Genomic DNA, 27,713 nt, shown 5'->3' with positions numbered 1-27,713 from the left:
TGAATCTGATTTCCAATCAGGAGTCTGTATGTCAGAGATTTTTGCTGCTTGTCCCATCAGAAAATTGGGATATATATTTAAAGCACTAGAATCTTTTTTGATCAACAGCAAGAATGGTCATGCATGAAGCATGCCATGATAAGTAAGCCCGACCTTACTATCCAATACTTCATTAGACTGATGAAGTGGCAACATTAACATGCCTTCTGGGAGTGACACACACATTGACATTGGTGCATTCTGGGACTGGTAGTCTACCAGTGTGCTAAACACAAAGTGATCTTGGTGCATCCAGGAGGAGCATCTCGAGTCTCATCGCCGAGCCCATGCAGAAATCAAGCGCAGGCAGCGGAAAGAGCGTGCGGCAAAACAGTCCCACCCACCCTTTCCCTCAAGGACTATCTGTCCCACCTGTGACAGGGATTGTGAGTCTCATATTGGAATGTTCAGCCACCTAAGGACTCATTTTTAGAGTGGAAGCAAGTCTTCCTCGATTCCGAGGGACTGCCTATGATGGCAATGATTAGGCAAGACTCAGGTGCACAATGTAATCTGGGGAATGCAGCAAAAATCAAGCCTTAGCTTTCAGAAACAAAGATAGACTTGTTCAAGGGAAGTTCCTGGGAGGCATTTCTAAAATATTATCACTGATTTTATGTTTATTTCAGAAGTACAGCTTTCTTATGTTTTTTTTCATCTTATAAATGTTATTTATATATTCAGCTGGACCAGAAATAAAAATAATGGCTACAATCAATTTGAAATAATAAATGCAGTGATCTGAAAGCCTTTTAAGTGGTTGCTGATGTTGTATATTTGTATGTTTCTGTAGGCTCTTTGTTGATCTTCGTTTCAGTAAATGTGTATGGTTATATTGCTTATTTGAACCAATGAGAAAGGTATGACACTTGATTTTTTTTGCTAGACAGACTTCATGTGCCTCCCATAGATTTAATGTGTCATGTGTACATGCCTTTAAATTATATACTAATAAATCTTCCATGCTGCTTTTTGCAGTGAATTGAAAGATACATGTTATGCTGTATATAATTATGATTGAATGGAATAAAGTTGCAATTTGACAATGTATTATAATGGCTTGGGGACATCAGCACTATTCAAAATACAGCTGAATATTTATTTCAAACATAACATAGATTGCCCCAGGTCACTTCTAGGGAACCACTTAAATGAATACCCCTACTCCCTTCCTTTGCCATGACTGGGCGCCAGTGATGATGGGGGTCTGGTTGAGGGGGAGGAGGTGATTTTTTTAAATAAAGGTTTCCTCAACAGTGGGGAAACCTGTTTTTAATTAAAATGAATATTATTTTAAATAACACTCACTGCTCAGAAACCCTTTCAATAAATTCCCTGACTTTTCTTCATGATGACTGCCACCCCCCTTGCTTCACCAGCCTCCTCCTCGTCCTTGTAGTGCCAAACAACATGCTTCCAGCTAAGTAGCTTCAAAGTTTCCAAGTGCTTACAAAAATCAGTTTTGATCAGTTCAGGTCATGGGTTATAGCTGTGATGGGGGGCGAAGAAGAGAAGCTGATAGTGACAGCTGATCAAGACTTGGGTGAGAAAACATGAGGGGAATCATTTTGGGTATGGGGGGTGAAGAGCTAGCAACCACGAACAATGCCAGGAGGAGGTGGCAGCCAGCAATCGGAGACCAGATTTTCAACCTTCCGGTTGCAGTTCCAACATAGGCGGCACTACTACCTATCTTGAACATGCAGCTGGGAGATCTCAGTGATAATTAAGGAACAGAGCCACCCATCTTGAAGATTATGCTTCAAGGACTCAATGAGGCAAGTAAAGTTAATAAAATAGTACATACACAACTAGAATGTCCAAATTTGCCGTCCTTCTTTAACTATGCTGACTGACTTGCTCTGTATTTCAAGATTTTTTTTTACTTTAATAAGATTAATAGTTTAATCATGACAGACCAGTTATGATGGAAATTATATGATGGAAAGAGTGTGATAGGAACGCGTTACTTGACAGGAAGTGTGTGGATATAACATTATAGATAGATAGATGTTATAGATGAACAATGTGCAGTATTATACAATCTTGCTCTGTGTAAATATAATTTCCTCCAAGTCTATAGCAAAGAAAGTATGTAAAATCATCAAATTTAATGGAGACCCACACAGTGGTTATAGGAGCCAACAAAGATCCTGTCTGGAGGCAAAATTAATAAATGTTTTGAAATAATATTTACAAAAATGAATGTTTGTGTCAACATATGGGCCAAGTAGATAAATGAATGGCTACAAAATTAAAGTAATAACTTAAAAAATGACACCATACACAAGAAAGTAAATGGGTAAAATCTAACAAGCCAGAATTCAATGTAGCCACGAACGAACGCCAGGGACTTGACCTTGCATGTTTAATTTTCATGAGACTTTGCCCTGCAAGTTACCGTAAGTGGGAAATGGAAATGGCATGGTACACTCTACAAGGTATCTGGGACCTGTGTGAACAGGGTAACAGTGTATCTCCTTAACCAATCAAACTGAAGTATTGTGAACTGAACAGTGCGGAGTCTGAACCAGGAAGTGTAAGTTAGAATGTCAAATCAGGTACAGAAAGTGAAATAAATAGAAGGAAAAAAAGATTTGATTAAAAGAGAAAAAAAGTTTAAAAAAATTAATGATGTCTTAAAAAAAATCTCCAACAATTAAAAGCTGACGGAATGAGACTCCCCACTTGTAATTCTTAATTTTCAGTGCCAGAGAGGTTGTTTGGCAGTAATTAAGACGTATCGCATCATTAAAAAGGATGCTTAGACTGAAATGGACAAGCACTAACTTTCCCTTAGTTCGTATCAACCATGCAAGTACAAGAACTTCATAGCTTTCAATGCATTTCAATGGTGAGCCAGACAGTGAGATGCTGGCTTTCATGAAGCTAATGTCGGAGCAACGCATCTCGGACAGAAAATTCCGGATTTTCACATTTAACTGCGGATTTACCCTCGCCTGAAGTGCTGTGTGATTTGTGCATAAATAATGGTGAGCACTGTTAGCCTCACTGTTATTTTGGCAGTAAATTCTGACCCTATATCTGCTTTGCTAAAGTTTATTTATTCAAATATATAAGTCCGATTTCTTAATTTGAAAACAAACAATTTAATTAAACTGCATTCCTTTACTGTAATAAAGCATATAAAACAGGAAATGAATAGTTCAAGAAAAGGCCAGGCAGAAAAAATGAACACCCAACTACTATATGTTAAAAGCCTATTTAATTTGAAGAAAATGTATCTTTTTTAAACAGAGGACAAAATATCCTAAATCATCATTAACTAACTCAACACTGGGGCATAAGGGTTTAAGATTTAAAATGACATTGGGCTGAAGTAATCCCTTTTGATTATCCTCAGCCCAAAAAAGTAGAATAGGTTAACTGAAATGCGGCACAATGCAGCTGGCAAAATATAATCCATCATAATGAGCGGTGGATTTGCTGGACTGTGGATGAAAGGCATATTGTTTCTATCTATAGCTGATGGATACTAAACTTCAGGTTAAAAATGTAAAAATTCTAGTATGTGCATACACACATGAACACCTACCATCATTAAATAACTGAATGATTCATTCAAAAAAAGTCATAATACACAAGTCATAAAACCCAAGAGTTATTCAAAATAATTTGAAGATTTGTGTATATAAATTAAGTAAATTCTGATTACTTGATCTGTCATGTTTGCATGAAAATGCAACTTCACAACTTTTCCGTACCTTTCAGCCATTTACGCAAAGACTGGAAAATTGCACATCATGACACTGAACTGACGGCTTACTGGTACAAATGCTGCAAATTGTGCACCTATATATTGCCACATGTATTCTTGTACCAAAAATATGTCAACATTTTGGGGGGGGAACAAAAAGTCTTGTTTTACATTAAATACTCCTAATAACTACAAAACAGATACACTGCTTTGGGTACTGTTGAGGGGGATGACTCATCAGGGGAGGGCAGCAGCAGCCAAGTTCATGGCACCGTGGCTGGCTCTGTTGCACAGGAGGGCAGGAAAAAGAGTGGGAGAGCGATAGTGACAGGAGATTCAATTGTAAAGGGAATAGATAGGCGTTTCTGCGGCCGCAACCGAGACTCCAGGATGGTATGTTGCCTCCCTGGTGCAAGGGTCAAGGATGTCTCGGAGCGGGTGCAGGACATTCTAAAAAGGGAGGGAGATCAGCCAGTTGTCGTGGTGCACATTGGTACCAACGACATAGGTAAAAAAAAGGATGAGGTCCTACGAAACGAATTTAAGGAGCTAGGAGCTAAATTAAAAAGTAGGACCTCAAAAGTAGTAATCTCGGGATTGCTACCAGTACCACGTGATAGTCAGAGTAGGAATCGCAGGATAGCGCAGATGGATACGTGGCTTGAGCAGTGGTGCAGCAGGGAGGGATTCAAATTCCTGGGGCATTGGAACCGGTTCTGGGGGAGGTGGGACCAGTACAAACCGGACGGTCTGCACCTGGGCAGGACCGGAACCAATGTCCGAGGGGGAGTGTTTGCTAGTGCTGTTGGGGAGGATTTAAACTAATATGGCAGGGGGATGGGAACCAATGCAGGGAGACAGAGGGAAACAAAAAGGAGGCAAAAGCAAAAGACAGAAAGGAGATGAGGAAAAGTGGAGGGCAGAGAAACCCAAGGCAAAGAACAAAAAGGGCCACTGTACAGCAAAATTCTAAAAGGACAAAGGGTGTTAAAAAAACAAGCCTGAAGGCTTTGTGTCTTAATGCAAGGAGTATCCGCAATAAGGGGGATGAATTAACTGTGCAAATAGATGCTAACAAATATGTTGTGATTGGGATTACGGAGACGTGGCTCCAGGATGATCAGGGCTGGGAACTCAACATCCAGGGGTATTCAACATTCAGGAAAGATAGAATAAAAGGAAAAGGAGGTGGGGTAGCATTGCTGGTTAAGGAGCAAATTAAGGCAATAGTTCGGAAGGACATTAGCTTGGATGATGTGGAATCTATATGGGTAGAGCAGCAGAATACCAAAGGGCAAAAAACGTTAGTGGGAGTTGTGTACAGACCTCCAAACAGTAGTAGTGATGTTGGGGAGGGCATCAAACATGAAATTAGGGGTGCGTGCAATAAAGGTGCAGCAGTTATAATGGGTGACTTTAATATGCACATAGATTGGGTTAACCAAACTGGAAGCAATACGGCGGAGGAGGATTTCCTGGAGTGCATAAGGGATGGTTTTTTAGACCAATATTTCGAGGAACCAACTAGGGGGGAGGCCATCTTAGACTGGGTGTTGTGCAATGAGAGAGGATTAATTAGCAATCTCGTTGTGGGAGACCCCTTGGGGAAGAGTGACCATAATATGGTGGAATTCTGCATTAGGATGGAGAATGAAACAGTTAATTCAGAGACCATGGTCCAGAACTTAAAGAAGGGTAACTTTGAAGGTATGAGGCGTGAATTGGCTAGGATAGATTGGCGAATGATACTGAAGGGGTTGACTGTGGATGGGCAATGGCAGACATTTAGAGACCGCATGGATGAACTACAACAATTGTACATTCCTGTCTGGCGTAAAAATAAAAAAGGGAAGATGGCTCAAGGGAAATCAGGGATAGTATTAAAGCCAAGGAAGTGGCATACAAATTGGCCAGAAATAGCAGCGAACCCGGGGACTGGGAGAAATTTAGAACTCAGCAGAGGAGGACAAATGGTTTGATTAGGGCAGGGAAAATGGAGTACGAGAAGAAGCTTGCAGGGAACATTAAGACGGATTGCAAAAGTTTCTATAGATATGTAAAGAGAAAAAGGTTAGTAAAGACAAACGTAGGTCCCCTGCAGTCAGAATCAGGGGAAGTCATAATGGGGAACAAAGAAATGGCGGACCAATTGAACAAGTACTTTGGTTCGGTATTCACTGAGGAGGACACAAACAACCTTCCGGATATAAAAGGGGTCGGAGGGTCTAGTAAGGAGGAGGAACTGAGGGAAATCCTTATTAGTCGGGAAATTGTGTTGGGGAAATTGATGGGATTGAAGGCCGATAAATCCCCAGGGCCTGATGGACTGCATCCCAGAGTACTTAAGGAGGTGGCCTTGGAAATAGTGGATACATTGACAGTCATTTTCCAACATTCCATTGACTCTGGATCAGTTCCTATGGAGTGGAGGGTAGCCAATGTAACCCCACTTTTTAAAAAAGGAGGGAGAGAGATAACAGGGAATTATAGACCGGCCAGCCTGATATCGGTAGTGGGTAAAATGATGGAATCAATTATTAAGGATGTCATAGCAGTGCATTTGGAAAGAGGTGACATGATAGGTCCAAGTCAGCATGGATTTGTGAAAGGGAAATCATGCTTGACAAATCTTCTGGAATTTTTTGAGGATGTTTCCAGTAGAGTGGACAAGGGAGAACCAGTTGATGTGGTATATTTGGACTTTCAGAAGGCTTTCGACAAGGTCCCACACAAGAGATTAATGTGCAAAGTTAAAGCACATGGGATTAGGGGTAGTGTGCTGACATGGATTGAGAACTGGTTGTCAGACAGGAAGCAAAGAGTAGGAGTAAATGGGGACTTTTCAGAATGGCAGGCAGTGACTAGTGGGGTACCGCAAGGTTCTGTGCTGGGGCCCCAGCTGTTTACACTGTATATTAATGATTTAGACGAGGGGATTAAATGTAGTATCTCCAAATTTGCGGATGACACTAAGTTGGGTGGCAGTGTGAGCTGCGAGGAGGATGCTATGAGGCTGCAGAGCGACTTGGATAGGTTAGGTGAGTGGGCAAATGCATGGCAGATGAAGTATAATGTGGATAAATGTGAGGTTATCCACTTTGGTGGTAAAAACAGAGAGACAGACTATTATCTGAATGGTGACAGATTAGGAAAAGGGGAGGTGCAACGAGACCTGGGTGTCATGGTACATCAGTCATTGAAGGTTGGCATGCAGGTACAGCAGGCTGTTAAGAAAGCAAATGGCATGTTGGCCTTCATAGCGAGGGGATTTGAGTACAGGGGCAGGGAGGTGTTGCTACAGTTGTACAGGGCCTTGGTGAGGCCACATCTGGAGTATTGTGTACAGTTTTGGTCTCATAACCTGAGGAAGGACATTCTTGCTATTGAGGGAGTGCAGCGAAGGTTCACCAGACTGATTCCCGGGATGGCGGGACTGACCTATCAAGAAAGACTGGATCAACTGGGCTTGTATTCACTGGAGTTCAGAAGAATGAGAGGGGACCTCATAGAAATGTTTAAAATTCTGACGGGGTTAGACAGGTTAGATGCAGGAAGAATGTTCCCAATGTTGGGGAAGTCCAGAACCAGGGGACACAGTCTAAGGATAAGGGGGAAGCCATTTAGGACCGAGATGAGGAGGAATTTCTTCACCCAGAGAGTGGTGAACCTGTGGAATTCTCTACCACAGAAAGTTGTTGAGGCCAATTCACTAAATATATTCAAAAAGGAGTTCGATGAAGTCCTTACTACTAGGGGAATCAAGGGGTATGGTGAGAAAGCAGGAATGGGATACTGAAGTTGCATGCTCAGCCATGAACTCATTGAATGGCGGTGCAGGCTAGAAGGGCCGAATGGCCTACTCCTGCACCTATTTTCTATGTTTCTATAAAAACAATGGGATGTGTGGAGAATTCAGATGCCAGGTTTTCTGAAGACCTTCATCCCTTTAACTTTAAAAAAATATTTATTTTTAGAGGTACAGCAATGGTTTACAATTAAATAATAACATTTACTTGCTTATTTAGGTTTTGTGCATTTTCTGAGGTGCTCAATAAAAATCTAGAGTATTCTAAAAGGACCTCACAAGCATAATCAGGTGTAGAAATAGATTAATGTTAACAGTTACAATTTGAAAAATCAATTTCTTACTATCAAACTCTAGAAAAATATTATTTCACTGCAAAAGAGAATTGCTGAACCAAACACTTAAATTTAACTAGAATATTTAAATTAACATGATTTAATTGAACATGCTATATTAACCTCACTATGATAGAAGGGTCTCACTTTAGCAATGATTGCCATTGTTAAGATTATTCTACTATCTCTTTCTTGCACACTACATTCTGGCTCTCAATTCTTGTCTTATGACCTGTCATTAGAAGAAATGTAAGAGCAACCCAAGGTGCTCCGTGAGGAAGTGTGTTATGCTTACTTTGCATCTTGGCCTACAGCATAGGTAAAGATGGAAACTCACTATATGGGAACTGGTGGAATTATCACCCAATGGCATCCACCACTACTCAATTTAGATAACTTAGGTAACTTTTTTTTCCAAACATATTTGATTAGTATCTTAGTACATTAGCACATTGATAAGATTTAAGTTTATTCCCTGCCACACATCCTTTTTTCCCCTCTTTAGGCCTCCTGCACTATAGAAACACAGAAAATAGGTGCAGGAGTAGGCCATTCGGCCCTTTGAGCCTGCACCACCATTCAATATGATCATGGCTGATCATTCACCTCAGTACCCCATTCCTGCTTTCTCTCCACACCCCTTAATCCCTTTAGCCGTAAGGGTCACATCTAACTCCCTTTTGAATATATCTAACGAATTGGCCTCAACAGCTTTCTGTAGTAGAGAATTCCACAGGTTCACAATTCTCTGAGTGAAGAAGTTTCTCCTCAGCCCAGTCCTAAATGGCTTACCCCTTATCCTTAGACTGTGACCCCTGGTTCTGGACTTCCCCAACATCGGGAACATTCTTCCTGCATCTAACCTGTCCAGTCCCATCAGAATTTTATATGTTTCTATGAGATCCCCTCTCATCCTTCTAAACTCCAGTGAATATAAGCCTAATCGATCCAGTCTTTCTTCATAAAGTAATTCACCAGTAATTTCCGTGGGGTTACTCTTCATCTCCTGGCATTGCTGCAGCAGATGCACTGGCGAAATGGCGTAAATAGCTGTTCTCCACCATTTCTCCGGGATTTCCGCCAATCTTCCACCGAAGTTACGCCGGGACATTGTGGAAACCCGGCAGCAATCCTATCCCACTGACTCCCTTCTGGGGTATGGCTCTGGACACCAGGCACCTTTCACTGCCTCAGCCAAGCCAGTCATGCCTTGACATTCAGGGGTGGAGATTCCTTTAGTCCCGCTTTTGGGTCCAAAATGAATGCCACACAGGGAGTGTGCTCCTCAAGCACAGGCAGCTCATTTTAAGAAGGTCGATGTCGGGCGGTTTGCCTCACCGGCAGGAACCCAAAAGCAAGTCTCAAGAGGGTGTTAAAGTGGCCTAGCGGTAGTACTGTGGAGTCGAGGAACATTCCTACACCTCCTGGCTCCACAGGAACACATTTTGAATTTTAAAAAATGGACCTTTTTTTATTGGTCCGCTCTTCAGCATCCAATTTCCAAGAGGGGCTAAAACAGGCATTAGACCCATTATTTACACATGTAAGGGGCCTAAAAATCTGTTTTAGGTGGCCACCAGGGACGCCTAAAAAATGGCATACCAGGTGGGACATCTTGTGTGAGACATTTGTCGCTGGAATTGGCCCTTGCTGCACACCGTTTCATACCTGTAATATGGGCGCAATGTACCAGCCTTCAGGAGAGAGAATGAGCAACAGGCCTGCCACTGGTGTTCCATGATTGTCGCTCAGTGACCACCCTAAGGGCCCAAATTTCCCTAACCTGTTTTTCTGGCGTCCTCACTTGAGCTGCGCCGCTTCTGTCCGCCTCCAAGCGCGCCGAAAAAAGACTTCCGTATTTTGGCCGCTCCCCAGCCTCTCCTTTATTGTGGCTCATCCTGGCCCAATGGATTGGGGGCAGAGCCAGGTCCTGCTACTGAAAACAGTGCCGGGACCTGTGCACATGTGCGCTAGAGTCTGTGCGCATGTGCAGTAGCTCCTGGCAAGCTGTTTCTGCAACTGCGCGCTGCAGGCTGTGTGGGAGGGGCCGAAGCACGCCGTCCCTGGCCCTGGCCGAATGGGTTCCCTCATCGGCGGCCCGCTGCGTTCCCTAAGGTAGGAGTTCCATTTTTTATTTGTTATTTATTGATTGCTTATTACTTTGGTCTTGGTGCTTTAGGGGCAGGGTTCCTTCTATTTTATTTGTTAATTAATTGCTTATTATTTTTTTATGCTTTGGTGCTTGGTAGTGCTTTAAATGTAGTTACTTGCGCTGATTCCTTAACTGTAAGTAAGGTCTTTCTATGCGGACAAAAGTGGATACATATGCTGCCCTAAGTTAGTTTAGTACAACTTTTTTCTGGCCAAAGTGGCATAAATGTTGTAAGTGGCTGGGAACGCCCCCTTTTGAAAAATAAACTGACCTAACAAAAAACCTAACTAACTTACTTACACTGGCACAAATTAAATGGCCATATTTGCAACTAAAAAGATACACCAAAAAAAAACGGTACAACTCATGGGGAAATTTGGGCCCTCAGGAATTAGGTTAGGGTGGCCAAGATTGGCACTTTCTCTGATTTTCCTTCACTGCCTTGGGGGAAACACCTTGCTTATGTTTGACACATTCCCTCGGTGATGAGAAATTAGCCATGTGGACATTCGACTACATGGACTTATATCACACAATCTCTTGCCACAGCACAATGGGATCATCAGCTGTCTAAAATGTTACTTATCAATGTTATTGCTATTTTAAACACAAAACATCCAAAAACTTTAACAACTACTTTAAACAAAAAGCAATGAATGTATTTTATAATAAAAATCACAGAATAAAGTATTAAACGGGGATTCCCACAGTGAATACCTGTATATCCGGCTTTACAAGCACAGCTGAAACTTCCTGGGAAGTTCTGGCAAGTTCCATCGCTTTTGCAGGGATTTGACTGACATTCATTGATGTCCCTTTCACAAGCAGTGCCCATGAACCCTTCAGGGCAGGTACATGAAAATCTACCTATTAAATTGCGGCAAATTCCACCATTGTGGCAAGGGGATGGAAGACATTCATCTATGTCAGTTTCGCAGACGTGTCCAGAATACCCTGGCAGGCATCGACAGATGAATGGTTGAAGAGCCATATTGGCCACAATGACCACTGGGACGCTTTCCTCACTTTGCAATGTTGGACCAACAGCTAGCCTTTTCACACAGCTTCCGCCATTCTGACAGGGATTGTTCCTGCAAGGGTCATGATCCACTGAGTCTATTCGCACTCCACTCTGTCTGTATAAGGTTTCCTTAATGCTCTCAAAAAAAGTGGCTACCCCACTGGGGCTTACATATTGATTACTAAATCGTTTGACAGCTGCCATTAGGTATGTTTTCTCGTCCTGTTCATAAACACCATAGATCTGCACTGCAGTCCCCATCCCTGCTAACTGAGAGTTAGCAATGCGTAGGAAATGATGGTAGTGGTTGGTAAGAAAATCTTTGATAGTTGCAACATTAAGGCGCAGAAGGACACTATTGTCTATAGTCACGTTATTGAATCCCATGAAGAAAACATGAACATTGTTGTTTACAGCACTGTGCAAACTGTCACTACTACGGACAATCAGATCAAATGTTCCATCTGTTGACCTTGGCTGGGAATTTAAAATGCATGTACCTGCTGGGATGCTAAAAAGAGTTGTAGATCCTGTAGTCAGAGTACAGCGGAAAGTATCCAATACATCTGGATCCTGTGGCTTTACACTGGCCAAAATCCCACCGGGAAACAGATTTCCAAAATAGTGAACAAATATCTCCACTGTCCTGGGCTCAGATGGATTGTCATTCTCATCGTGTACTGTGACATGCACGGTGCCTGTGGAAGACATCTGTGGAGTGCCAGAATCACGAGTGACCACTGACAAGTAGAAATCACTGATCTGCTCTCTGTCAATTTCTCTGGTTGTAGTAAGGATCCCTCCAGAGCTAAGACTGAAGTAGTTGGTAGCAGGGCCTGTGCTAAGCAAGTGGTAGGTGAAAGGACCTTGGTTTGGAGGAAGGTCTGGATCAGTGGCATTAAGTTTCATCACTATAGCCCCTGCACGTTGATTCTCCACAACTTCTCCACTTGTGGATGTTAAAGTAGGCCCATTGTCATTAATATCCTCCAGATTGACAAGTAAATAGGTGCTGCCTGTGGCTGAAGGCACTCCTGAATCAACAGCCAGAACAGAGAGGTTGTATACGGATATGAACTCACGATCCAGTTCTGCTGCCACTGAAACCTGTCCAGTTTGCGAGTCGATAGAAAAGGCACCCTTTTCATTTCCAGCTCCAATGCGATAAGTGAATCTGCTCCAACTGGGAACAGAGTCAGAGTCAAAGGCACTTACAAAAATGACATGAGCTCCGGCTGCAGCCCCCTCATTGATCTGTACAGAGTACTCCTCGGATGTAAAAACAGGAGGATCATTGGCATCCAGGATAGTAATATTCACAAAGACTTCATCAACATCAAATCCACGGATGCTTCCAGCATTCTTAGCCAGAACCTTCAAGGAAATTTTTTCTTCCTTTTCCCGATCAAGTGGCCCCGATACGTAAATTTGACCAGTCTTTTTGTCAATCCTGAACCCTTTCTTTCTGCTTTTACCAAAAAGTAGGTAGTTGACTTCTCCGTCATCTCCAAGGTCTCGATCACTTGCAAATACTTCCCCAACAGTAGTACCATTCGAAGCAGCCTCTGAGATCTCAAAGGTATACTGTCTGGACACAAACCGTGGGACATACTCATTCACACCACTGAGCTGCACATAAACATTGGCAAAGCTAAATCGGTCCTCATCTGGGACATTAAAGGCCTTCACATACAAATGATAACTCTGTTTTGTTTCAAAGTCCAAAAATCCTTGAGTTGTGATGACTCCAGTATTTGGGTCAATGACAAAAAGATCGCTGTCAGTTGTCTCAATTGAATAGGCTATCACAGCATTACCTCCAGAATCTGCATCTGTGGCAATTAGCTTAACAACGATTGTACCACTTGGGGCATTCTCTGATATAATTGGAAAATACTCATCTGGACTGAACAGTGGTGCATTATCATTTGAATCAGTGACATGAACAGTAATGCTAAGGTAGCCAGTTCTTTTCACCCAACCACCATCTTCAGCACTTATGGTCAATTCATGCGTTTGCTGAGACTCATAATCCAGTTGTCCAGCTAGAGATATGGCACCAGTTGAATTAATAATAGAGAACAATCTTGCCTCATTTCCTTTAGAAATATTGTATCTGATTAACCCATTCATATCAGCATCTTCATCTCTGGCTGAAACTGTTCTGATGACTGTTCCAGTGGTGAGGCTCTCAGGAACAGTGATGCTAATGTGGCTCTGAAAGAACTGAGGCGTGTGCATATTCTCTTCAGTTACCAAAATGCGGACAGTAGATGTTGCGGACAGTGGGGGATTACCTTTATCCATGGCTGTGATTATGATTAAGAACACTTTATTCACATTGGCTCTCAGAGAGGAAGCAACAGTAACCCAACCATTATTCTTGTTCAATGCAAACTGATTTGAACTGTTTCCACCAGAAATGTGATATTCTATTTCTGAATTCAGGTTGTAATCTTTGTCATCCACTGCAGTGACTTTGATTAATCGTGTACCACTCTTGACATTCTTAGTAACAGGAGTAAAATATTTTTCAGATTCAAACTGTGGTGCATTATCATTACTGTCCACAATGTTGATAATGACTGTGGTTTCACTTATCAAAGGAATTCTACCTCGGTCTGAGGCTGTTACAATAAAACTGTGCCGGTTTATATTTAGATTGTTAGAGCCCGTGGAATTGTGATATTTTACATATTGTTTGGTACAGATCTCTCCTGTGCTGGAATTTATTCGGAAGAATTCTGACTGTGACTTAATGAAGTAAAATACCTGACCATTAAGCCCACTGTCAGGATCTGTAGCTACTACCTGAGTAACTCTGGAGCCAATCTCTGTAAGCTCTGGGTAATCTAGGTAGTATGAAGGATGAGTAAATCGTGGGGCGTTATCATTTACATCTGTCACAAAAACAGTAATGTCTGTATTCACTGTCCACCCAGAATCATGGGCATAAACTTTGACTGTGTAGCGTTCCACATCTTCACGATTCAGAGGTCTGCTCACTGTGATATCTCCAGTCTTTGGATTTATGGAGAAGGGAAGATTTCCATCTGTTATAGAGTACCGACTAACAGCGTTCACTCCAGTGTCTTCATCTGAAGTGGTAACACGTGTCACCGTGTAGCCAATAGCAGCATTTTCAGGTACTTGAGCACTAAATATCTGTGAGAATCTTGGAGCATTGTCATTTTCATCCAAGACATTGATAATGACATGACACAAAGAGCTCCTTGAAGAAGCTCCTTTATCAGTTGCTTGTACAGTTAATGTGTACTGGGCATTCTTTTCTCTGTCCAATTGCCCAGTATTTCTGATCTCACCAGTTTCTCTATTGATGTTGAAATTATTGCCTTTGTTACCATCCACTACAGTATATTCTATTTGACCATTGGGTCCATTGTCCTTATCTTCTGCTACAACAGTGGTTATTTTGTGTGAGAAGGTATTCTCCATTATATTAGCTGTGAAGGGATCCTGCTTAAAAACCGGTGCATTGTCATTGACATCTAGCACAGCTATATCCAATTTCTTATAGGAAGAAAAGGGAGGAAATCCCATATCTCTGGCTTCGATCCATAGCACATAATTCTGAACAGTTTCAAAATCTAATGGCTTTGTGAGAACAAGTTTCCCTGTCAGCTGATTAATATGGAAGACATCACCGAGGTTACCACTGACTATATAGTAGGATAACGGGCCCCTTACGTGACTCCTTGTGGAAGAGGCTGACACTGTTGTAATATAGGTATCAACCCTCTGATCTTCTGGAAATATAAAAGTCTGTTGCCCTGCTTTGATTTGGGGAAAGTCAGCCTCATTTCCAAATCTCACGGTCACAGTGGTGGAGTCTGACATTGGATACATTCCACTGTCTTTAACATTAACAGTAACAGTTATGTCACTGCCTCCAGTTAACTTTTGGGCAGCCATGATAGCACCACGGCTTGGATCAATCTGGAATTTTTCCACATTTCTTCCTGTCAAGGAATACTGGAGTTCTGCATTGGGGCCTCCATCAGCATCAGAAACTGTCACAGCAAACACAAATGAACCTGCAGACAGGAGAAAAGGGAAACACATTAGGAGATTGTTTATGAGCACATAATTCAAGTAGATCTGCTATAAAACATTACAAAGATGTAGCAGTCATATCAGCTGTTTTGCATAGGTTATATTAGAAAATCATATAGCCTAGAAATTTGCAGACTTACAGTTCTCTGTTAAGGCCTGTTTCTGGAAATAAAATGGCGCCCGCCTCCGGTATGCTATTCAGCGGCCGCCATTTTGGTGAGGGCCATAGAAATGTAAATCAGCAGAGTGTGACATCAGTCGGCGTGCAACCCCGACTTGACGTCACATTTACCGTTGGGTTCTAAACATGCACGGTAAAGCATGCATGAAGCGACCCTGCAGGGACGCTGGCAGCGCTTCTTAAAGGGACACACGCACATCTTTCAAGTAAGTTTCGATTTAAGCTTTTGAACTTTTAAAAATATTTTATTGAAGTATTGGCCTGGTGCAATAGATGCTAAAAGTTTTTTAAGTGTGCAGGGAGTACTGCTGGATGCTTTCAAGGCTTCGGATGGTAAAGGAAGGCCTCTGAGAGGACAGAAAATGATGGAAATACTCAGCAGATCAGGCAGCAGCCATGGAGAGAAAAACAGTCTCAGATGCGCCATGATCCACTGAGTATTTTCAGCATATTCTGCTTTTATTTCAGATTTATGCTCGCAGAGGGAAGAGGAAGATGCAGAAGAGGAACGCGTAGAAGAGGAAGAAGCAGAAGGAAGAATGCAACCCAGACAGCCCCTTTCTAGCTGGGATACCTGGATTGAATCATCCGACTGCGGTACCAGTGACCACAACCCCAATTTCCCTTTCAACATTAGTTCCACACCTTACCGCCCCTCTGTTACTGACCATCACAGCACCCTCTTGACAAAATGCTGAAATAAAGGCCACCACAAAGCAAACTTTCCAGTCCAACTTTATACATCTATCCATCCAATATGACGTCAAGAAATCAACTAATCCAACTTTATGCATTTCCTCAGTGACTGCTCTTCTGTGTGCCTTTGCCTATCCTACTGATGTCATCCAACCCTGCTCCAGTGGTTGCAGCATGGCTGGTGGAAGGCTGCTGACTTTCAGTGGGGAACACTGCAGATGGACGACCTCTAGGAGCTGGTGACTGGGTATGTGAAATCAAGTGATTGTGTTCCTTCTTTTTCACTCTCCTCTCCCTCTTCTTGGTCAACCACTGGCTGGGCAGGCTGGACTTCTTGAGAGTGTGAAATAAGGAAGGCACAAGGGTGGAGTTGTGATGAGGAGAGTGCTGGAAAACAAGAGGTGCATGTGAGGAGGAGAACATATGATACCAGCACCTTGTAGCTTTTCAGCCCCACCACTGGCCAAGGGCTCAGCCATGACCCTGCCAAGAATGGCCAGCACCGTCTCCTCCAAGGGGGTGAGGTGAAGCTAGAAATGGGAGGTGTGCCTTGTGTTTAGTACTGATTGTTGGTAGGTGAGTGATGGCGGTGGGGGGTGGGGGTCGTGCAATGAGCAGTGTGCGAGGCTAGTGGTGCAGTTGGTAGGAGATGGCTTTTGAAGATGCATTCACTGACTTTGACCAGTGGTCTGAGGTCATGAAGCTTCTTTGGGCATTGGAGCCAGGTTGTGGGGTGACATTGCTGGCAGTGACGGCCTTGGTGATCTGGTCCCACATCCTTCTCTCTGGAGGGCCTCCTGAACACTGTGGGCAAATGATCTCTTTTGTAGCGTTCACCCCTTGCACAAAACTTGAGTGCTGCGTGCGAGACCCTGGGTGCTCCTTCCCTGGCTTGCTGAGCCATTTGTAATTGTGCTAAAGCTCTTTTACCATTATTTTAGGTGCGGAGTGCAATTTAGCTTTAAGAGCTGAAGACTGCTAGTTGGGAATTATTTTTAATATTTATTTTTTTTCCAGAAAGCAGTTGAACTCTAAGGGCTTAAAAATGCCTATTTTAAATTTTTTTTTTCATTTTAGAAGGCAGTCCCCCTTTGAGGGACTGATACTGTTTTCTAAATTGACAGCCTTGCTTTAAGACAACGCTGTTCTTGCTTCAGGGATGATATAGAAACATAGAAAATAGGTGCAGGAGTAGGCCATTCAGCCCTTTGAGCCTGCACCGCCATTCAATAAGATCATGGCTGATCATTCCCTCAGTACCCCTTTCCTGCTTTCTCTCCATACCCCTTGATCCCCTTAGCCGTAAGGGCCACATCTAACTCTCTCTTGAATATATCCAATGAACTGGCATCAACAACTCTCTGCGGCAGGGAATTCCATAGGTTAATAACTCTCTGAGTGAAGAAGTTTCTCCTCATCTCAGTCCTAAATGGCCTACCTCTTATCCTAAGACTATGTCCCCTGGTTTTGGACTTCCCCAACATCGGGAACATTCTTCCCGCATCTAACCTGTCCAATCCCGTAAGAATCTTATACGTTTCTATGAGATCCCCTCTCATCCTTCTAAACTCCAGTGAATAAAGGCCCAGTTGATCCAGTCTCTCCTCATATGACAGTCCAGCCATCCCTGGAATCAGTCTGGTGAACCTTCGCCGCACTCCCTCAGTAGCAAGAACGTCCTTCCTCAGATTAGGAGACCAAAACTGAACACAATATTCCATGTGAGGCCTCACTAAGGCCCTGTACAACTGCAGTAAGCCCTCCCTGCTCCTGTATTCAACTCCCCTAGCTATGAAGGCCAACATACCATTTGCCTTCTTCACCGCCTGCTGTACCTGCATGCCCACTTTCAGTGACTGATGAACCCAGGTCTCGTTGCACCTCACCTTTTCCTAATCTGCTGCTACATTGGGCCTCCTGCTGAGGGTAGTGCTGGAAACAGAGGGTTGCATGGTAAGTTTAGCGTTGCGCTAATTTAAAGTAGCAGACAGCATCAAAATATCTACCTGCCCTATGAATTCAGGCGGCCGTTAACTTCAGCCCACAGGGGTACCGGCAAGTTTCCAGCATATTGGAATTGCTAGGCCTATATATCTCAGTAGCCAACATCAATTATATTTCTGGTGGTAGGCATTCAATGAAAGGAACTACCAATTACTGTCAATATATCGTGATCCTTAGCAAGGTCAAGTCACTATGTGCTTATGTCCTTGGTCTTATAGGCAGGTTACACAGTTCATTAAGTTCAATTAAATTTTTTTGTAGCACATCAGTAAAAACTGCCCTAGCTCAAAAGAATACAATTTGAAATTAATCAATTAATTCTTGCAGTGTCTGGGTTTGTGGTCTGACTGCTGACTGAGGGGATCTTGGTTTACAAACACAATAGACACCCATAGCTCTGGGAACCATAAATTAATTTTTGAACAATCGACAAATTTGTAAAACTATTAGAACAATGCTCACTGAACAAAAGCTGGAAATGAAAGGGATGTCCATCATCACTGGAATGATAAATATAGTTGACATTTTCAGAACACAGAGTTCAAGCTTTGAAGCCATTCTGAGAAAAATAAATTCATTCACTTATTCACCTTTGAATCCTATCATAAACAGCGATGACTGTGACAATGTGATCAGTATTGTGTCTCTTTCCTGTAAAAAGTCAGCATGCTTTCAATTAACAGGATGAGGCATGAAATCAATTGTTGAATGAGATATGTTAAACTCACAAGTGAGAACATCCAGTTTGTTGCAGGAAATGGAAATAATAATCTCCTCTAATAGGACCTTTAAGATGATGAGCGCTGGTGATGACAATTCTAAATATTTTGTTCCATAGGTTTTGCTCTTGATCACGAGAATTTTTATAAATGTGCACAGCAATAAGACAGATATACAATGCCCTGAAGAAAAGTCCAACAATGCAAAGAAGTGCACTACTCTTTGTGAATAACATTACTATCAGTATATAAGAATTAATTCTGGGTTCATGTCTGCAGTGGAAAATCAAGTGCATGCTCATTTCTCTTATGTAGCCAGTCTCAGTTCTAAAGCCAGATAAAATCTGGTAACCTATAACATAAAGTTAGTGCCTCACAAGCCTCACTAGCTAGCATGCTTAGAAAAATAGTTTGTGAGAATGTTGATCACTAGTGGAGACCAGTATTGTGGGATATATTTTCGAGACACTGGAACTGGCCAGATGGACCACAATAGTCTTAATCGGTCATGTACATTCATTCCAGTGCTTGTAGGACAGGGAAAAAAATGCACATTTCATAGAACTATGGATAATTGGGAATGATTATTAAGTCTAATTTAATTGAGGTTTTAAGGTATTAAATCTTAAGAACAATGGTCAAGTGGTTTTTGTCATCCGAACCTCAAGATTAAATTACAGCTTATCTTTATTCTCTACCATCTTTTATCTTTTATAATCTGTTGTTTTATAATCTCAATAAAATGAAGCCAATGCTGAAAAGTAGAGCTGAAATGTGTTGTGTTCTCATTGCAGAATAATAGTCAAATGAGCATATAATAAATTCTTGGGGATACCTATGAGTGTATGAGTTACAATCTCATTCGGGTGATGGGGGGAATTCAATGGCATCATGTTGAAAGCAAGACTTGAGCAGTGTGTAAACGTCAGCTGAACCCCAAACTCAGATTTCTGCCGTAAAAATTACCTATCTGTGTTATATATTGCGAATTTCACTCAGCATGGGTCCTCATTTTATTATATTAGTTGTTAACAGGTAGAATGTTCTGTGCCATTGATGATTTCCACATTTAAGGATTAAATGATTATGATGTAACCACTAAAAGGTGTCAGCATTGACATTGACACAATGGTAGCACTCTTGGTCCTGAGTCAGAATGCCGTGACTTCAAGTCTCATTCCAGAGATTTAAGCACATAATCTAGACTGACACTTCAGTGCATTACTGCGAGAGTGCAATCTATGAATGAGATGTTAAATCAAGGCTCTGTCTGCCTTCTCAAGAGGATGTAAAAGATCCCATGGAATTATGCAAAGAAGAGGCGGGTTGTTTTCCCGGTGTCCTGGCCAACATCTATTCCTCAACTAACACCACCAAAAAAATTATCTGGCTGCCATATTTCCCTACAATACAGCAGTGGCGACAGTTTGAAAGTACTTTGTTGGCTGTGATATACTTTGGGGAATCCGGAGGATGAACAAGAAAGATGTTACATAATTGCAAGCTTTCTTTAAAAGTTTATTAGATGACAATCAAAAGTAAATTCCCAGGAAACAATACAGGTTGGCATGTATTATTTTACAATTCTTGAACAGAATGATAAGGGCTTATTTTAAGTCGTTAGTTTGGGAATGTGTAGAGCAGAAAATGGGTTTTGCTGTTTTAAAATTGTCATTTTGAGCTAGTTAACTGGCATAACTAGGTTCAGTGTTAAAAATAGTTTTGCTCATTTGAAGAAAATTCTGTGGTAATATATCAGCAATACATCATAGATAATGAATCTGGCTGGTGGCCAACAATTTAAATTCTTTGTAACCTCCAATAAAAAACAAATTACTAAAGAAAGATGGTGTACATTAAACATCCATTACTAAATCAACGTGTATCTGTCATCCAGAACAGATTCAAAGCACAAATCATGCTGCCCGTTTTTTGCCTATAAAATAATTAAAAGACGTGCCTGCAGGAGATGTCTAATATGTTACAGCATGCACTAATACATCAAAATATAGCATATTGCAAATGTTTTATGAATCTGATTTTAGTCAGTATCTTTATGTCTACATTAAAAATCTTTCAAAGATCATTAACAACTGAACACTTCTCCCATGATTTATATTTCATTTATCCTTATAATGTGCATTTATTTGCTTTTTCATTAATTAATGGATAGCATGACATTTTTCTGCAAGATTTCCTTGTAATCTATGCTACATCATTGTTTAATATCTGTTAATTTGAACCTTTTTGTTTTGTTTTAATTTTTTCTTTGATTTAGAGAAATTATAATGAACTATATTTTGACACGGTCCATCTCTGTGTCTTTCTTTCCCTTGTTCGACTTCTCTATTTCCATTTCTGGGGATAGGCTAATCACCAATGTTTACAACAAGCCCAGGGACTCCCACAGCTACCTTGATTACATATCCTCCCACCCCGCTTCCTGTAAGGACTCTATTCCATTCTCTCAGCTTCTCCGTCTGTTCTGATGATGCCACCTTCCACACCAGAACTTCCGAAATGTCTTCCTTTTTCCTCAGCAAAGGATCCCACTTTACCATGGTGACAATGTCCTCGACCGTGTCAGTCCCATTTCTTGCAATTCCGCCCTCACCCATTCTCCTCCCTCCCGGAACCATGATATGGCCCCCCTTGTCCTAAGCTTCTTCCTCACAAACCTAAGCTCTCAACGGATCATCCTCTGCCATCTCCAACGCGATGATACCACAAAACACATCTTCCTTTGATCTCCCCCCTTTCAGCATTCCGAAGGGACCATTCCCTCCGTCACACTGTGATCCACTCTTTTATCACCTCCAACACCTGATTCTCTTCCCCCAGCACTTTTCATGCAAGCACAGGCAATGTAACACCTGCCCTTTCAGCTCCTCCCTTCCAACCGTCCAGGGCCCAAAACACTTCTTCTGGGGGAAATAGCGATTTACTTATACTTCTTCCAGTTTGGTATACCGTATTCACTGCTCACGATGCAGTCTCCTCTACAATACTGGCTTCACTAAGGAAGAAACAAATAACCTCCCGAAAATACTAAGGGACCGAGGGTCAAGCGAGAAGGAGGAACTGAGGGAAATCCTTATTAGTCAGGAAATGATGTTAGGGAAATTGATGGGATTGAAGGCCGATAAATCCCCAGGGCCTGATAGTCTGCATCCCAGACTACTTAAGGAAGTAGCCCTAGAAATAGTAGATGCATTGGTGGTCATTTTCCAATATTCCATGGATTCTGGATCAGTTTCTATGGATTGGAGGGTAGCTAATGTAACCACACTTTTTAAAAAAGGAGGGAGAAAACAGGGAGTTATAGACCAGTTAGCCTGCCATCGGTAGTGGGGAAAATGCTGGAATCAATTATTAAAGATGTAATAGCAGCGCATTTGGAAAGCAGTGACAGGATCGGTCCAAGTCAGCATGGATTTATGAAAGGGAAATCATACTTGACAAATCTTCTTGAGTTTTTTGAGGATGTAACTAGTAGAGTGGATACGGGGGAACCAGTGGATGTGGTGTATTTGGACTTTCAAAAGGCTTTTGACAAGGTCCCACACAAGAGATTAGTGTGCAAAATTAAGGCACATGGGATTGGGGGTAATATATTGACGTGGATAGAGAACTGGTTGGCAGACAGGAAGCAAAGAGTGGGAATAAACAGGTCCTTTTCAGAATGGTAGGCAGTAACTAGTGGGGTACCACAAGGTTCAGTGCTGGGACCCCAGCTATTTACAATATATATTAATGATTTAGACAAAGGAATTGAATGTAATATCTCCAACTTTACAGATTACACTAAGCTGGGTGGCAGTGTGAGCTGTGAGGAGGATGCTGAGAGGCTGCAGGGTGACTTGGACAGATTATGTAAGTGGGCAAATGCGTGGTAGATGCAGTATAATGTGGATAAGTGTGAGGTTATCCACTTTGGTGGCAACAACAGGGAGGCAGATTATTATCTGAATGGTGACAGATTAGTAAAAGCGGAGGTGCAACGAGACTTGGGTGCCATGGTACATCAATCATTGAAAGTTGGCATGCACGTACAGCAGGCAGTTAAGAAAGCAAATGGCATGTTGGCCTTCATAGCGAGAGGATTTGAGTATAGGAGCAGGAAGGTCCTGCTGCAGTTGTACAGGGCCTTGGTGAGACCACACCTTGAGTATTGTGTGCAGTTTTGGTCTCCTAATCTGAGGAACGACATTCTTGCTATTGAGGGAGTGCAGCGAAGGTTCACCAGACTGATTTTCGGGATAGCAGGACTGACATATGAAGAAAGACTGGATCGACTAGGCTTATATTCACTGGAATTTAGAAGAATGAGAGGGGATCTCATAGAAACATATAAAATTCTGATGGGATTGGACTGGTTAGATGCAGGAAGAATGTTCCCGATGTTGGGGAAGTCCAGAACCAGGGGTCACAGTCTAAGAATAAGGAGTAAGCCATATAGGACCAAGATGAGGAGTAACTTTTTCACCCAGAGAATTGTGAACCTATGGAATTCTCGATCACAGAAAGTTGTTGAGTCCAGTTCGTTGGATATATTCAAAAGGGAGTTAGCTAAAGGGATCAGGGGGTGTGGAGAGAAGGCAGGAGTGGGGTACTGAAGTTGCATGATCAGCCATGATCATATTGAATGGTGTGCAGGCTCAAAGGGCCGAATAGCCTGCTCCTGCACCTATTTTCTATGTTTCTATGTTTCTAAAACACAGATTATGTGATTGCTTTGCTGAACACCACCATTCAGTCCACAGCATAACCCTGAGCTTCCGGCCGCTTGCCACTTAACTTCTCTATCCCACTCCGACCTCTCTGTCCTTGGCCTCCTACATTGTTCCAATGAAGCTCAATGCAAGCACGAAGAACAGCATCTCAACTTTCTACTAGACACTTTCCAACTTTAACATTGAGTTAACGACTTTAACCACCACACCCATTTTCTCAGACAACAAGTGCGAGTAATGGAGGATGTCTGTACCAGAGCCACTGGAAATGGAGGAAGGGTGAGCTGGCATTTGGGATGGAAATCCCCCATCGGCACGGTGCCGGCAGGGTGCTCCACACCCAAAGAGTGTACTAACTTTCTTCTGCCACATTCCCAGGCCACGGAAGCCACCTTCTCCTTGTCAGATTTTCCATGCTTCCTTCCCCCGCTGCTATTCTGATGTAATCATTTACACCTTCTCTGGACCCACCTTTTGGTAATATACTTTGGCTCCTTTTGCCTTGCACCATCACTTTTGTCATTTAATCACTAATCCGCAAGATATTGCGGATACAGAAAATCTGAAATAAAACAGAAAATGCTGGAGTACTCAATAGATCAGGCGGAATATGTGGAGAGAGAAACAGTTAACATTTCAGGTCGATGACCTCTCATCAGAAGGTCAACGAAAGGTCATCGACCTGAAGCGTTAACTCTGTTTCTCTCTCCACAGTTGCTGCCTAACCTGCTGAGTATTTCCACTATCTTCTGTTTTTATGTCATTTAAGCTCTCCTGCCCTCCATCCTATCACAGACTTCTTTTTGTTCTTTCTTTGTGCCGTTTTCCATAGTTCTGTACATAGTTCTGATGAAAGATCATCGACCTGAAATGTTAACTTTGTTTATCTCTCAACATCAAAAACAGATGATCTGGTCATGATCACATTGCTGTTTATGGGACCTTGCGTGTAAATTGGCTGCCATGATTTTGACAATATAACACTTCAAAAGTCCTTGATTGGTTGGGGACGTCCTGAAGTCATGAAAGATGCTGTATAAATGGAAGTCTTTCATTCTCCACAGATGCTGCCTGGCCTGCTGAATGCTTCCAGCATTTTGTATTTTTATTTCAGATTTTTAGCATCCACAGCTTTTGTTATACATTTTGATGATATAGTTCTTACTTGGCAAAAGGTAACTCAAACAATAGATAATACATAGAAAACATGCTTCAAAGACACAGAGGCTGAGATTGCTTACAATCTGACATGTTATTATAAATGATTGTTACAATGCTTCTTATTGCCATTAAAATGGCCTTAAATATTATCTTAAATGTGTTGTTGCTCTTGGTGCTTTGTGTGTAGTTATGATTGGCCACTGTTATAGTGAATGGACAGATACCTGTTTATACTTATTAACAAAATCATCATTGATCAGGTGTTGGCAACTGTGAGATCAAATAAACAAATTCAGGAAAGAAGAAAACAGAAGCATAGCTAAGAACCAAACTCAAAATGTCTGCGACCATGCCCAACTATCTATTGCAATTGGACAGTTCACAACAATGAAGCACTGGACTGTTAGTAATGAATTTTCATCTTTTATTTTTCAATTTTCATTCAATTTTGAGGGCAGGCAAAAGCTCGACCTTGTACCATTTATTTAACACCATGCTTATGCTGGTGTGGACAAGGCACAACTGAGAAGAAGACTGTTTTACTTAAACAGATTTAAGTTATGTATTTTCTTCGAATAATGTTATTCCTCCAATTACGCTGTTGATTCACAAATCCACTAGAACGTTGCTAACTTATAGCATATTCTTAAACGATAAGGGGTTATGGGGAGCGGGCAGAGAAATGGAGCTGAGTCCATGATCAGATCAGCCATGATCTTACTAAATGGCGGAGCAAGCTTGAGGGGCTGTATGGCCTACTCCTGCTCCTATTTCTTATGTTCTTATATAGGCTAGCAATGCAACAAAACATTCAAACTGACTAAGTAATTTATTAAATCACTATGGATCATAGGGTAGAACCAATACGGACCATATTTTACAACATTCGATTTCAATTGTTAATTTTATTATCATTGTTGAAAAAACTGTAGTTCTTTTTTTTTCCCAATTGCTGTTGCAACACATCAGCACAACTATGATGCACCAAATCAGCCTGCTGGTGTGCAAATGCATGTGAATCTTTGGGCCCGAATTTGGTGAACTTTCCGCTGGCTGCCTCCGAGTTTTCTCGGCGGTCTCTCTGTTTTTTCGGCGCTCTCCCCTCCGAGCGAGTTTGGTGAGGCCCTCACGCCGGCGGGGAGAGAAGACCGCTGGGGAGCGTCCGCTGGCGTGCAATACTGACAAAAGTCCTCCCGCCCATTCCATCCCGAGACTGGTCCGGGCGCTCCTCCGCTCCAGCAGCAGAAAAGACGGCCGCATGGAGGCAGGTCATACATGAATGGTAAGTATGAAGACCTGCAAGAAAAGGTTAGTGAACTGATTTTCTTCATTTCTTTTGCAGCGATTTTGTTGGATAGGGTCCTCTGAAGGATTTGTAAGTTTTTTTTCCCATTTGTTGAACATATCTTTTTCCCATTCCCTCTCCCTGGGCCCGACTCTATCCTTGGCGTTACTTTGCCGAGGATCGCATTTGCCGCCCAGAATCCGACCTACTGCCCGCTGCCGCCAGATTCAGCGAATAACGCCCATTTTTTCCGACAGGCATTTTTTTCCCTCATTTTTCCACCAAACCTCCGCCCAAAGTATTGTCAGGATATTAGCGGTGCTTTCGACTGTACATGGGCGGAACTTAGGTTTGACCAAACTATGGGGTAAAATTTGGCCAGTACACATTTCTGGCGCACTCGCCAGAGGTGCGGCGCTTTAGTCCGCCTCGAAATGCTCCAAAAATCTTCGGGCCGAGTTTGGTCGCTCCCCAACCTCTTCTCGATGGTGGCATAGTGTGGCCACCGGATTCAGGGGCAGAGCCAGGTCCCAGCGCTGAAAATAGTGCCGGGACCTCTGCACATGCACGTTACAGTGTGCGTGCATGCGAAGTAGCTCCTCGACCCCAGAATATGTGAGAATGTGCTGCAGGCTGTGTGGGAGGGGCCGAAGCACACCGCCCCTATCCCTGACCGAATGGTCTCCCTCATTGGCGGCCCACTGCCTTCCTGGGCCGTGTTTTGGTAGGACTTCTATTTTTTAATCTGTTATTGATTGATTGATTGCTTATTACTTTGGTCTTGGTGCAGGGTTCCTTCTATTTTTTATTTGTTAATTAATTGCTTATTACTTTTTGTGCTTTGTTTAGTGCTTTGTAAGTCTTGGTGCGAGGTGCAGGTCTTCTCAGCTTCCTTGTATTTTTTATTTGTTATGGAATGCTTATTTTTGTGCTTTGTTTAGTGCTCAGTGCTTTAGAATGTACTTACCTGCGCTGATTTCTTAACTCTCCGCAAGTGTTTTCTGTGCGGGCCACAAGTGGCCATGTACGCTGGCCTAAGTTAGTTTGGAGCCACTATTAGCTGTCCAAACTGGCTTAAATGGCCAAAACAGGCGTAGGTGGCTGGAAACGCCCCCTTTTGAAAAAAAAACTAAACTAAAAAAACTCCTAACTAACTCACTTACACTGGCGCAAATTAAATGTGCAGAATGGGGATTTTTAAGATACTCCAGAAAAATCAAATTGCTCCAAAAAAAACGGAGCAACTCATGGCCAAATTTGGGCCCATAGCCACTTATTTTTGACCTGGGATTGTTTCAGAAGCAATTTCTATGCACATTATTCTTAGGAAGTGAATCATTCAAAACACTGCATGAATACACAGGTAAAACTCCAGTCTTTAGACATTACCTTACAAAATACTGTAGCCCGTGGTTTTGATAAAGTTGCTTACCTGCATTTGTGGGTGCTGGGATGTGAGTAACATAAGGGAAATGACGAAACCTGGGAGGATTATCATTGATGTCAGAGACAGTTAGAAACACGGTAGCTGAACTGGACGCAGCTTGAGGTATGCCTCCATCAGTAGCTACCACTACAAGACTGTACAGTTCTTTGCTCTCTCTGTTCAGCAGAGCACTTGTGATAATTTGTCCGGTAGATGGATTAATGGAAAACTGAGAGTTTCCACCAATCAAGCTGTAGCTGTTAGAGGAAGGAAAATAAAAGAAACTCAGTCATACACTTGGATTAATTCACACTTACCAGCCTTATTAAAGTGAATTTGTGAAGGAAACAATGGCAAGATAAAA

At 42.2% G+C, this 27,713-nt stretch overlaps 1 protein-coding gene across 1 annotated transcript in view; it reads right to left on the bottom strand.

The window, feature by feature from the left end:
- The window catches only part of fat4 (FAT atypical cadherin 4), a 416,915-nt gene that overhangs the window by 66,314 nt on the left and 322,888 nt on the right, over positions 1-27,713 (bottom strand). Inside the window, exons 9-10 of the mRNA XM_070871826.1 lie at positions 27,356-27,606; positions 10,767-15,125 (exon numbers count right to left, since the gene is read on the bottom strand). Coding sequence (XP_070727927.1) covers positions 10,767-15,125; positions 27,356-27,606 — 4,610 coding nt within the window. The remainder of the gene's footprint in view (positions 1-10,766; positions 15,126-27,355; positions 27,607-27,713) is intronic.

Source organism: Pristiophorus japonicus, chromosome 2, assembly GCF_044704955.1.
Source record: "Pristiophorus japonicus isolate sPriJap1 chromosome 2, sPriJap1.hap1, whole genome shotgun sequence".
Taxonomy (NCBI): Eukaryota; Metazoa; Chordata; class Chondrichthyes; family Pristiophoridae; genus Pristiophorus; species Pristiophorus japonicus.
The sequence above is the reverse complement of the archived record's forward strand: the minus strand, read 5'-3'. Positions and strand labels throughout refer to the sequence as shown.